This window comes from Oncorhynchus masou, chromosome 3 (genome assembly GCF_036934945.1).
Source record: "Oncorhynchus masou masou isolate Uvic2021 chromosome 3, UVic_Omas_1.1, whole genome shotgun sequence".
Lineage (NCBI taxonomy): Eukaryota > Metazoa > Chordata > Actinopteri > Salmoniformes > Salmonidae > Oncorhynchus > Oncorhynchus masou.
This window is the reverse complement of record NC_088214.1, coordinates 35,840,779-35,854,093: the sequence shown is the minus strand read 5'-3', so window position 1 is coordinate 35,854,093 and position 13,315 is coordinate 35,840,779. Positions and strand designations below refer to the sequence as shown.

The following is a 13,315-nucleotide window of genomic DNA, read 5'->3' as shown; positions in this document are numbered from 1 at the left end:
CATTTAGTGTGTTATATTGGCAGTACCAGCACACAAAAATGGGAGTTAATTTTGTAACGCTATGGGCATTTGCACACTGGATGAACGGTTAATTTACAGTAGTATGTGTGAAAGATTAGCCACTCACTTTGTAATCCCCTAAATTGATCTATGTATTACTGGCCCAGGAGGTCTGAGAAAGTACATACCGATGTATATACGTGTAGTTGTTCAACGTTTGGCTCGCGCCATGTCACATTGGTAGTTAAAATATTATATAGTCAACCAGGAGTGGGCAAATCCGGTCGTGGAAGGTCCAAGGGGTGTTTAAACTGTTATGTAACAATTTGTATTGGCCACAGTTGGCTTTTCTTATTATCAGTTGACTAATACAATTTAACACAAAACTGCTCAGACCCTGCATTCTACCAAACTGGTTTTCTCACTTCCCTCAAAAGTAATCCGTTGTATTTGCAGACGGCTTAACTCCAAACTATTCACTCCATCCTTTTCCCTATCCCTTGGCACCTCATATACTGTATATCGGATGAAGAGTTTCAAGATAAACAAGGATAATAAATCCTTTGGTTTTCATGCAATTCAAACTCAAGGTCTTAGGGATGTGGGATTGTTTGTTCTCACCTCCGAGAACCTACTGCATCTGGACCCAGATTCAATACTGTATTGCAACTTTAACAGGGTGTAGAACAAACCAAGGCCGTATAACTGCAAAGCAACCATCAGCAATTAATAACTCAAATTAGATTCATCAAATTATGATTTTCAATTAACATATCAATCACATTCAAATCAATGCAATGTTGCAACCCTTGACTAGGGGTCAAGGTGAATCATGCCAGCTTGGAGAAAAGAGACTCATTCCCGCCTTTGCTTCATATCCTTCCATCTACTTCCCCATTGTTGTACTGTACTGCAGAGTCATGGCCACACTGGTGTCTTCTTTCCAGGGAATGGTTCATTTGTCCAGGCTGTGCGTGCTGTGTTTGACTGGGCCAAAGGACAAGGATTCCCTGGAGTTGGTCTGCGAGGCAAGAATACAAATGATAGTTAAAGTTACTGTCACTGGATCGTAAACAGTAAAATATTCACACATGCACACACTAACACACACACACATCCATGCTTGCACACAAACCCACAGCTACACACGCCCTCTTACAGGACACCACATACACAACTATACATTAAACACACACATATCAAGAACACACGTGCCCATAGAGTGTCCAACAACAGAAGAGCCACTGACCTTAACAGTCGTCCAGTCAGAAACGGTGTCTACAGACTCGGAGTGGGCGGTGTCTCTCACTCTGAATTCTAAGTTGTCTGGACCAGCAGGGTTTCCCTGTCTAGGCTCACAGTGGTAGAGGTCAGTGGCGACTTCAGGGTTATCACTATAACTACTTCTTCCAAACACAAGGTCCAGGTCCAGTAGATTGCTTCCTGCTGCCATAGTTTGTACTGTTCCTAATGGGTCAGACGCTGTAGGATTGTTACAGTCTGTCTCAGCAACACTGTTGGCTCTGCTGAGATCCAGACCAAGGAGATCCATTGTTGCAGTATTACTGGGTTCTGAACTATAGGGGTCGATTGAAGCTGTGTTACTGAAATCGAAGCTAAAGGAGTCCCTTTTGTTTGTGTTATTGTTGTCTTCAAGGTTTGTATCATCGCCGCTGTGTAAGTCGACGATAGCTTGGTTGTCAGTCTCAAAACTTAAGAGTTTGAAACCATAGGGGTCAAATGTGTCTCGGTCAGTGGCATGAGAAGTATGTCCAAACCCGTAAGGGTCAAACATGTCTTGGTTCTCAGATTGAGCAATCGGCTCAAATTCGTAAGGATCAAATGAGGCTTGGTTGTCAGCTTCTTCATCGCTGAGTTCAGTGGCAAAAGGATCTAAGATCTCTTCGCTGTGGTGTTCGGGACTGAGTTTAAATCCATAGTTGTACGAAGTTTGACTACTGGGCTCATAGTTGGGCTCGTAGTTCAGCTCAAAACTGTTATTGCCGAAGCTGAATTTACTGTTGTTTTCAGCTGAGCTGGTAAGAGGGTCCATCCCGATGGCACTGTCCAACTCTGAATCAGCAGAGCGGTTGGAAGAACCTGGATAACAGCCTTCAGCTTTGGGAGTGTCTGGCTCTTCCACACGGTCCGCTGATGCTCCCCCTTTGAGGCGTCTAGGTGGACGGACCGGGCCAGTGGGTACAGGAGGGCTGGGTTCAGGAAGGTCGCATCCCCTGTCCCGGCAGGTTCTGGGTCACAAGCCTGAATCCCAACAGGGTAGCTGGGTTCCACGGAGTCATACCCAGGTGGCACCAGGTCAAAGTCAACTGGAATAGATCCAAGAGTGATGTCAATCTCTTCTATGTCGGAAGGAGGGGATACTGCGTTGATGTCAAACTCGTATCCATTGGGGTCGGATTCGGTGGAGAAGTTGGGTCCAGCAGCCCAGGTGTTGGCCCTGGATGCTTGACTGAAGGGTTCGCGCCCAGAAGCTACGCCGGGTTCTTCTGTGTCATCTAATTCAGTCTCAAAGGAACAAGTTTGAGCTGCGTAGATGGGCTTGAAACCCAAGCGTTCGGTCATGATCAAGGTTTGGGGCTCAACGAAGGAGAGTTCAACAGCGTCCGTGTGAACAGTGTCCAGATCCTCCCTGCTGTAACTGATTTCTATGTCGCTGGATTCGTCCTCGTCGGGGAACTCGGACTCGAAGCACTGGGTGCCGGTGGAGGCTTTGTTCTCAGCGCAGGAGAGGCTGTTGTCTGTCTCGTCGTTAGATCCAAGTTCCAGGCGGGTATCCGGATCAGTGGAGGGATAGGGCTCCTCTGTCCCCTCTGGAAAGAGGATGTCTGCAGCGAACGGGTCTGTGCCTTTGAACGGGTCATCATCTACGATAAAGGATCAGTCGCAAACAGAATTAGAGGCCTGGATAATGCTATAGCGTATAATTATAATCAATCAGATTGTCAAAGTTTTAGATATGAACTTCACTCACCAGATTGATCCGTTTTGTCAAAGAGGTCATCATCTTTGAAAAGGTAATCTGTAAAAAGAAAAGAATCATCATCATCAACACCATTATCATCATCATCATCACCACCATTATCACCATAATCATCATCATCAAATCATATGGAACAGATAGATACTCACGTTCAGATTCACAGTGAATGAAGGGGTCGGGGTGGTAGAAGTCGAGCTCTTCGACTGCTATGCTACTGGTGGATCGTGTTTGGGAAATCTTTTCTTCGTCCTCCACTTTCTCTTCCTTTTCTCCCTTATCCATCTGCTAGAGAGGTATAGGTTAAACATTTCTCACAGTTTAAGGGAGTTTTCCTCATACATCCAGTCTCTTCAAATGATTTTTGGGTTACAGTACATTACACTGAGGTAATACGGTAGCCATACCTTTGGTGTGCTTGGTAGAGTTGTTTCCTCCTCCTCTTCTTGTGTATCAGCCAATCCATTCTTAGCGCGAGCCGCACACCCAAGGTTTGCCTGTGAAAAGAGAGAATAGGCAACTCATTTCAAAGCACGTAGGACCCATAATTCAAGCTATCCCAAGTTTTATGGGTTTGATGGACATCATGTAAGATTTAAACACTTTTTTATTTCAGCATAGACAGGCAGTGATTGGCTCCTGCCCCATGACCTGGCTGGTACAGCAGGGAAGTCAAGATTTCTGTCCTCTGTCCTGAGGCTGATGGGGGATGTGTCGATTGGCTCCACCTGCTGGTGGTCTGGCAGTGTTGCATCTCCCGTCCGCTCCCCACTAAGTATACTGAGCGTCTGCTCCTCCTAGTCCACAGCAGTCATCAACAAAAGCAATTATTTATCATATATATATAGATTACCAGTCAAAAGTTTGGACACACCTATTCATTCAAGGGTTTTTCTTTATTTTTTACTATTTCCTACATTGTAGAATAATAGTGAAGACATCAAAACTATGAAAAAATACATATGGAATCATGTAGTAACCAAAAGAGTATATTAGAGAGTCTTTAAAGTAGCCACCCTTTTCCTTGATGACAGCTTTGCACACTCTTGGCATTCTCTCAACCAGTTTCATGAGGTAGTCACCTGGAATGCCTGGGGGGGGGGGGGCTTTCATGAGCACCGCCATCGGAAAGGAAGACCCAGAGTTACCTCTAACTCGAAGAGGAGCCCAAATAAATGTTTCACAAAGTTCAAGTAACATCAACATAAAGTGTTCAGAAGAGACTGCATGAATCAGGCCTTCATGGTCAAATTAATGCAAAGAAATCACTACTAAAGGACACCAATAAGAAGACTTGCTTGGGCCAAGAAACATGAGCAATGGATTAGACCGGTGGAAATCTGTCCTTTGGTTCGAACCACCGTGTCTTTATGAGACGCAGAGTAGGTTAACAGATGATCTCCGCATGTGTGGTTCCCACCATGAAGCATGTAGGAGGTGGTGTGATGGTGCTTCACTGGTGACACTGTCAGTGATTTATTTAGAATTCAAGGCATACTTAACCAGCATGGCTACCACAGCATTCTGCAGCGATACGCCATCCCATCTGGTTTGCGCTTCGTGGGACTATCATTTGTTTTTCAACAGGACAATGACCCAACACACCTCCGGGCTGTGTAAGGGCTATTTGACCAAGAAGGAGAGTGATGGAGTGCTGCATCAGATGACCTGGCCTCCACAATCACCCAAGCTCAACCCAATTAAGATGGTTTAGGATGACCGCAGATTGAAGGAAATGCAGCCAACAAGTGCTCAGCATATGTGGGAACTCCTTCAAGACTGTTGGAAAAGCATTCCAGGTGAAGCTGGTTGAGATAATGCCAAGCGTGTGCAAATCTGTCATAAAGGCAAAGTGTGGCTCCTTTGAAGAATCACAAATATAAAATATATTTTATTTGTTTAACACTTTTTTGGTTTCTACATGATTCCATATGTGTTATTGCTTCGTTTGATGTCTTCACTATTATTCTACAATGTAGAAAATACTAAAAATAAAGAAAAACCCTTGAATGAGTAGGTGTGTCCAAACTTTGACTGGTATTGTACATCTTAGAGAAGTCTATGTGTCACGTCCTGACCTTAGTTACTTTTTTATGTCTCTATTTTAGTTTGGTCAGGGTGTGAGTTGGGGTGGGCATTCTATGTTCTGTGTGTTATAGTTCTATGTGTTTGGCCTGGTATGGTTCCCAATCAGAGGCAGCTGTCAATCGTTGTCTCTGATTGAGAGCCATACTTAGGTGTTTGTGGGTAGTTGTTTTCTGTGTCTGTGTTTTCACCATACAGAACTGTTTTGATTTTCAATCCTTTCCCTCACATTGTCATTTTGTATTTTTCGTGTTATGATATAATAAATTATCATGGACACTTACAATGCTGCATTTTAGTCCGATCCTTTCTACTCCTCATCAGACGAAGAAGAAGTTTGTTACACTATGCATGTGTTAGCTTTGCCCAGAACAGTAAGAGATGGTGGCAGGCCTTATGCTCCACTTGGCACGGTAAAGACCAAGTAAGTAAGTGGTTGGGCTTGAGTGCTAGGCACATGGCTATTCAAAGACCTTGCGCTTGTCTTTATCCAATAAAATAGACCTTTTGAACTCTCCCTGAATCAATGACTGTTATCTACTTAAAGATTATGTCTGGTATCATCAGCAAACACAACAAACCCAGCTGATATTAAATATCGGTCTACCACAGCTTGAGGGCTTTTTCTCATGAGACAGAATGATTAAAAGGAACAAAAACCAACATGGAGGATCAATAACACGCACAACGGATCGATGCGACCAGCCTCTTCACTCTCCAGTCCTGTGACAACTCAGATCAATACACTGGGGGGCATGATGAAGGCTACATACACATTAATCACCTGTCAGCAGGGGACTGAAATAACAATGAATCCCCACCCCCTGCCGGTCTGACTGAACTGCTTTATATTAGTATTCTCGTGTAACAGAGGTGGTTTGGAGTACCATCACCTGGGACCTGAAGCTTTAGCTCAGCGGGCTAACACAGAGGAGACTTGGGTTTCAACCTCAGTCGGTCACACCCACATATACTGTAGCCTGATACCATATTCTTATATTCGCTCTGCATCCTGGCATTCTAGGAAACCCTAGAGGCTATCTTACTTCAAGGTTTCCAGTTGCCACATGAGGAGAATAGCAGGAGACAGAGTGGCAGGAAAAATCAGAGGCCATGGTCCAATTCTCTTAATGGGCTTTACAAGCTCGACTACTCTCCCTTGTGACCATAGCCCAGGGCTTGTTCGCGGTCTTTTGTGACCACTGACCCTTTTGATGACTGCAGGACTGGATCAACGAACTCATGAAAGACTACCCTATTGTAATGCTGTCATCAATCCAATCCTTCCATAGCAGGTATTTTTGGAAGGACAATGAGTTCATAACCAGAGTGCGATATATTTGGAAGGGATGGGTCTTCAACTAAAGACACATCCACCTGTAAAATCTCCTCATATGATTGGCTGATGGACTCCTCCAGAGGGATGGTGCGTTCGCCCGCCTCCTCCACCTTCCCCTGGGCCCGTCTGACCTCCATTTTCAGCTGTTTGAGTTTCCTCCTTGCCCGGGCCAGCTCCCGCTCATACTCCTCCACCTTCGTTTCCCTGGCCACCTCCTCCGCCTGCAGGGAAAGAATCTGTAAGGAGGGAAGAAGTGGGACAGAGGAGGAGAGGAGGAGACAGCAGAGTCAGAGGGAGATGACGTGGGAGCCGCGAAAGTGTAGCAATAATAACATGGATGAATATCATCTTTATTCATTTGAAGATTGGAGAATAGGTTTGAACTGACCACAAACCAACTAAGGACTGGATTCAATCTGTAGTGCTGAAGACAAGCTTTGTGATGTGATTGTAATTTAAAGGCAATGTTTACGCCTTTACCGAGATTGCATTCACTAACAATTGAAACCTTCCATTTCAACTGCCCGACAAAGCTCATCTTCGGCGCTATGCATTGAATCCAGCTCCAAATCTGTCTATGGTTGGTAGAGGTCTTTGTTGTTCAGTGTCCTTGCCAATAGAGCACAGATGAATATATGGAATAAACTTTCACTGATACAAATTACCATTCACTCATAAAAAACGTACTTGTTATGTTTTATTCAGTAAGAGGCTGATTCAGACAGGTGTGGCTCCCTTGCACGCACTGAATTTTTTTAAATTTAACCACTGAAAACCAGCCCACTTGTTGGCCAACGGATTTTCTTGTTGAGTTTCATTCAATAGGGTTTTCAGTAAATGAATCTTAAACCATCCCTTTAAATACTGTGTTCCTTTAATAGGAATTTTCGACAGACTCACTAGAATCGAGTGAACGAGTTCAGAATATTAGGGATCAATGAAAGACACCATCTAAATATATGCATATTCATCTCCTTTCAGCACCAATTGGTAGATTGAAGATCTTCTAGATTATTCAGGTTAGGAAAGTCTTTATGAATCATGCAAAAACCGGGATGGAGAGCCTTTACACAAAAAATACACTACATGACTCGTCGAACATCTTATTCCAAAATCATGGGCATTGATATGGAGTTGGTTCCCAATTTGCTGCTACAACAGCCTCCACTCTTCTGGGAAGCCTTTTCACTTGATGTTGGAACATTGCTGAGGGGACTTTCTTTCATTCAGCCACAAGAGCATTAGTGAGGTCGGGCTCGCGGTCTACGTTCCAATTAATCTCAAAGGTGTTCGATGGGGTTGAGGTCAGGGCTCTGTGCAGACCAGTCAAGTTCTTCCACACCGATCTCAACAAACCATTTCTGTATGGACCAGCTTTACCCAACCTTTTGCCACAAAGTTGTAAGCACAGAATTGTCTAGATTGTCATTGTATTCGTTAAGATTTCCCTGCACTGCAGCTAAGGGGCCTAGCCCAAACCATGAAAAACAGCCCCAGACCATTATTCCTCCTCCACCAAACTTTACACTTGGGGAAGGTAGAGTTCTCCTGACATCTGTCAAACCCAGATTCGTCCGTCAGACTGCCAGATGGTGAAGCATGATTCATCAGTCCAGAGAACGCATTTCAGCCAATGCTGTGCAGATGCTCAGCCATGGAAACCCATTTAATGAAGCTCCTGACGAACAGTTCTTGTGCTGACGTGGCTTCCAGAGGGAGTTTTGAACTCTGTAGTGAGTGTTGCAACCGAGGACAGGCGATTTTTACGTGCTACACACTTCAGCACTCGGAAGTCCCGTTCTGTGAGCTTGCTCCTAGACGTTTCTACTTCACAATAACAGCGCTTACAGTTGACCAGGGCAGCTCTAGCAGAGCAGACATTTGGCAATACTCCGTTTTTCAATCCATGAAAAATTGGAAGGTGATAAAAGGGTATAATATGGGTTGAACATATATAAATCTATACCTATCTACAAATCTACCTTCGCTAATCATGGAACTGTGATGACAACAGTCCAGTCGTCGTGAACCGTGTAAACTGCTACATATGGTCTGCGTTCCATAAGGATACAAATAGGCTACATGTCCCAAATTATTGCACAACTTAGAACGTTCGCGTCATATGATCCACTGTTGCTAGCGACCCTCGGGAACAACCACATGGACGTGACAGATGAAAGAAAGGTAAACTAATGATGTAATGGGATGATGTAAAATGTAGGCTACAAATTGAAGGCAACTAACACTAAAGTGACAGTTATTATGTATGTTGGTATTACTGACACACCTCTGCCACACAAACGTATAACTCGGTGGCATGTTTAAGTTCAAGGTCAGAATACGTGTAGAGAGAAAAGTGCATGAAAATGGAATTAAAGTCAATTTACATGTGTGCAACTTAAGTCTGAATTCCCCCCTAACAGCAGCCATAGCAGCTGTTATCTCTGTGTGTGTCTTACCTGCTGGCTCTCTTGGACGCACTCCAGCCTGGTCAGTTTGAGCTGGTCCTCCAGCTCCATCCTGTGCTGCTCCAGCTTCTCCAGGGTCTCCTCCAGCTCCCGGCGGTCTCCCCGCTGCTCCTCCAGCTCAATGTCCTCCTGCTGCACGGCATCCTGCAGGTCCTGGTGGGTTGGAACACATAGGCAGGTGGAGGGAGGGATGGATGAGTGGAGAGATGAAGAGAGGGAAAGATGGAGGGACAGCAGGGGTGGATGGAGCAGAGCGAGAATGGAGGGGTGGAAAGAATGGAAGGACACGTGAACAGATTCAAAGAAAGCAGGACCAGATAGAGAAGGAATGGGGAGAGAGTGTGAGAGAGAGAAAGAAACAAGGGGCAGATGGAGAAGGGTGGGAAAGATTGAGTGACAGTAGGAGCAGATGGAGTAGAGGCAGCAGTGACAGAGAGAGCAGGGAAGGGAGAGAGAGAGAGATCAGTGGTTACTGAAAATCGGAGGAGATAGAGACTAGAGACAGACAGCTACTCAAAGTCCCTTTCACTGCAGAAATAAGGCTTACGTGGAGTGATGCTTTTCCATTAATTTTACACAGCAGTATCCAACCTGATCTCCATTCTAAAAAGAGGAACGATTAGAAATCTAACTGACTGTAGGGAAAACTGCCAAGAAAGAGGGGGATGGGCAGAAATAGAAAGGGAAGTGGGAAGGAGAGGAGAAGAGAGAGAGAGAGAGAGAGAGAGAGAGAGAGAGAGAGAGAGAGAAACAGAGAGAGATGGAGAAAGAGAGAGAGAGGTACACTAGTGCGAGAGGTGTTATGAATGACAGACAATGTGCTGTACTAACGCAGATAAATGGCACTTTCAACCCTTTCAACTGCTGGATTCTGTTTTTAGCTGGAATGTCTAAAGAGCATTATAGTGAGCAAAGTGAAGCAAAGTAAAGAGAGAAATAAAATCTCGCTGTAGTGACTCAGACCTGCATAAACCATGAGAGAGCTGTTTCACTCAGGCTCAATATGCACAGCTCATCCTGACAGTTGGCTATTGTCTGGAAAGGATTCCAGCCCTTCTGCTCAAGGTCCTAAAAGATGTCACTAGGGGATCAAGTTGTGATATTTTGGGGAATCATCCCAGATAGCAAGCTGACACAGATAATTTTAGGCCAACTTGCAATCTTGCTAAACAAATCGGACGTTTTCCCATCGTCAAGTTGCTACCTTGGATGGAGGGGCACTTAATAATTAACTTGAGTAACCTTCATAACGCTACAATGCATCTATCATGCATCTACTACCATTTCTGCACAAAGTAGTTCATTCTGCACTGTGACATTTTAGCTATTTGACAGCATGAAAACACAGCGGATCAGGGACTGTATTCCCAAAGACCTGATCCTAGATCAGCACTCCCTTTAGAATACAAGCCCAGTAGCATAGACATTTGCAACAATAATCTTTTAATAATACCACTGGCTGAGAGACAGGAAATCAGTTTTGGGTGAGATCATGTCGAGGCCACCTCTCGGTAGTCAAAGAGATGCTGTTGCCGGGGGATACAGAGCTCCATCCCAGGTTGTTGCCGGGTTACAAAAATAGAATCTCACACAGTGACATCTCGACAGGTAACGGTGCACGGGAAATGTTCACAGTGTACTGTAGTTGAAATAATGACAGTATTTCCTATGATGCTGGGATGGGCATTCCTATGACGCTGAAGGACACCAGTAGACACGATCTGTGTTCTCATGACCAGATGGTCCTCTGTAAATGCAGAGCTCGCCTGCTCTAAAAGAAAGGCGCGATAGAGAAAAGCATTTGTAGATATGTCAAAGGGAATCTGGTTATTTAAGCCTAACAATTCCCTAAAGGATTACTAATACCTGTACTTTAATCTGTGCACGCCTTCCTCAATCTTCACACACAGAACAACATGACAACACAGAATCCTCTCAGCTAAGAGACCAGCTCCATACAGTACTGCATACTCATGTAAGGTACCATTGGAAACCCTGCACATTCTGATCAGGCTCGCACATAACACATGCACCTTACTGTAGGCAGTGAAACATGAGAACGCACACAGATGCGCACACAGACGTGCATACTCAGACGCGCGCTCACACACACGCATGCACACACACACGCGCACACTGTAGGAATGTAATAGGAAACGTGTGGCCTTACTCTGATTTCTCCAGTCTTCTGAGCAACACACTCGTCCTGTTCCACAAAGTCCTTGTCCCTGGGGGACCAGCAGAGAAGACAGGAATGTTTAAGGAGGGATGAAACTGATGCTGCACCTAACCATCCCCCCTTACCTCCATCTCCACCTCCTCCTCCCCCTTCTCCCTTCCCTTCTTCCCCAGCCTCCATCCCCACTCCATCCATTCTCATTAGTCTGTCAGTCAAACAGACGGTGCATATGGAAACCGAGGCAGGCTGTTTGTGGGTTGTGTGTATGTATGGGCACCAGGCAATAAAAGAGGGAGGAGAGAAGGGGAGACAGGGAGTGAGAATGTACCAACTAAGCTTGTGCAGAGGGGTTGCATGTAGATGGAGAATGAGTCAGAGATGGGGGGGGGGGGGTTGAGAGAAGAGGGAGAGGACAGGAAAAGAGATGGGCAGTCATATTTCCAGGGTAGCCCATAAAAAGGTTATCCATCCATGACAGGGGAATTAACTACATCCCCCTCTGGCTATCTTCCTCCTCTCATACTATCATTCTCCTCCCCCTATCGTCCCCCTCTCATACTATGATTCTCCTCCCTTCACCTCCCCTCTCAAAACACTCCCATTATCCCCCCATACCTGATTCAGCACCGTGAAGGGTTAACAAAAGTGCCATTCCACAAGAACATACTGTCAAACCACAGTATGAGAGGCATCACTTGTTCATTAACCATGTCCATGATTCCGAATGTATCTAACAAAGCTAAGTTAATATCACAGTACTGTGTTACATTGTATTATCCGTGGTGTCTCTCTATGCAAATTACTGTTTGCTCCAACCTGCAGAGGAATGGGCTAAACCCAGAGAAAATCTCAGGGCTCAGAGGGCCCTAAATTAAAACAGCCTCGTTTGAGAATGACTGTAATATCAATATGACTGCAGTTTCAATGCAACACTATATGTCAAGGGAGGCCTCACCTGAAGACTCTTACCTACCTACTTTTGTAGAATACAGTACTTTAATAAACATTTGCACCAGTAAATGTTGTACTGCACCGTTTGTTCTTCAATAATTACCATATAGTATACAAATGATCATTTTAAATAGCAATGGAAAATGAATGAGTGTACAGGTGAATGTAAAAGGCTATTTATTATACTGAATAGGAAATAGCCCAATCTGCTATATAGGCCTATTCCACATTTGTACATAGGTGTACATTTGTGAAATTATTTCCTTAAATATTTTTGGAGAGATGATCAAGAATTCCATTTTAGAATTGTATTAATTACAATCAGTTGAAAATGAACCAATTAACCAATTGGTGTCTGTCTGTCTAAAATAGGCTATATTTTATTGTTGGTGCATGTCCATGAATATAATGTATTGCATTCATGGACCAGCTGTTACTACGATCAATGAGAAGATATTAAACATTTCCCGCTTTAGTGCCTCATACTGGTCATTCATTAAAAAAAGCATCTCTTCAAAACAGGATTGTTGAAATTGCATAGGGGGGTAAACCGTTAACCTTAAACATGACCTCGCTCTATTGTGGATGATAGGTCAATGTAGAAAAGGAGATTATCGTCAACTAAGCATTTCCTTATCCATTATCGTTATCCCAGTACCAACCTCTCACTGCACGGTGCCCGTTGCCTTGGCGTCCGCAAGCAATCCAGTAGAAAACGCATCATCTCTGCGGTATTCGCTCTCCCATCGCATCGCCAGGTACCGGACTAGAGCTTGGCTGCGGTCCCGTGCACAGGATGGGATCCCAAAGCGATTATCCGAGAAGGTTTTGATAGTTCGGTTATTTACCTAGAAATAACCATGCTTCACTCTGTTTGGAGTAAACTGGCGCTTCTGGTCAATTTTACAATTTATCATAGCCTCTTCCGACTCCATTCTTGAGCCTTTCATCACGTGGGAGGTTCGACCCTTGATACCAACCGAGTTCAGAGGCGTCCAAACATCATTAGCGTTGTTTACATTGTCATTGTGCTACGTTACATAAGTTATAAAGCCCTTATCTATTTGTAACATGCTATTCTGCTGACGCAAATGTGCAGGAGGGCAGATAACGCTCCAAAAAGCTACATTGGACCAAGAGACAGAGGATGCTGACTGCTGGTGATAAAAAAAATATTCACTTTGGAGAGACCGTAGCTGCAATAGGAAAATCAACTGCGTACTTGTCACTTTCTACTCTAAATAGCAATACAATAACTTCAACACAGAGAACAAATATTTTCTAGAGATGTTATG

General features: G+C 44.3%; 2 protein-coding genes across 2 annotated transcripts; both read right to left on the bottom strand.

Moving 5' to 3' along the window:
• Window positions 1-23: 23 nt before the first annotated feature.
• On the bottom strand, window positions 24-3,490 carry LOC135515494 (uncharacterized). Its single transcript, XM_064939128.1, has 5 exons — window positions 3,406-3,490; window positions 3,151-3,286; window positions 2,993-3,040; window positions 1,250-2,885; window positions 24-1,021 (listed from the first exon to the last, which is right to left on the bottom strand). The coding sequence occupies exons 2-4, from the start codon at window positions 3,281-3,283 to the stop codon at window positions 1,984-1,986; spliced, it is 1,083 nt and encodes a 360-aa protein (XP_064795200.1). The 5' UTR covers window positions 3,284-3,286; window positions 3,406-3,490; the 3' UTR covers window positions 24-1,021; window positions 1,250-1,983.
• Window positions 3,491-3,582: 92 nt separating this feature from the next.
• On the bottom strand, window positions 3,583-13,143 carry LOC135507177 (epidermal growth factor receptor substrate 15-like). The gene is made up of 5 exons (XM_064926767.1): window positions 12,683-13,143; window positions 11,061-11,118; window positions 8,882-9,043; window positions 6,461-6,658; window positions 3,583-3,795 (listed from the first exon to the last, which is right to left on the bottom strand). The coding sequence occupies exons 1-5, from the start codon at window positions 12,742-12,744 to the stop codon at window positions 3,583-3,585; spliced, it is 693 nt and encodes a 230-aa protein (XP_064782839.1). The 5' UTR covers window positions 12,745-13,143.
• Between the last annotated feature and the right edge of the window lie 172 nt (window positions 13,144-13,315).

Coding starts and splice junctions, on each gene's coding strand:
- LOC135515494 (XM_064939128.1), bottom strand. CDS start 3,283: ATGGATAAGGGAGAAAAGGAAGAGAAAGTGGAGGACGAAGAAAAGATT. Junction 3,041..3,150: donor CATTCACTGTGAATCTGAAC/GTGAGTATCTAT, acceptor TTCTTTTTACAG/ATTACCTTTTCAAAGATGAT. Junction 2,886..2,992: donor TGACAAAACGGATCAATCTG/GTGAGTGAAGTT, acceptor CCTTTATCGTAG/ATGATGACCCGTTCAAAGGC.
- LOC135507177 (XM_064926767.1), bottom strand. CDS start 12,744: ATGATGCGTTTTCTACTGGATTGCTTGCGGACGCCAAGGCAACGGGCA. Junction 9,044..11,060: donor AGAAGACTGGAGAAATCAGA/GTAAGGCCACAC, acceptor CCAACCCACCAG/GACCTGCAGGATGCCGTGCA. Junction 3,796..6,460: donor CATATGAGGAGATTTTACAG/GTGGATGTGTCT, acceptor GCTGTGGACTAG/GAGGAGCAGACGCTCAGTAT.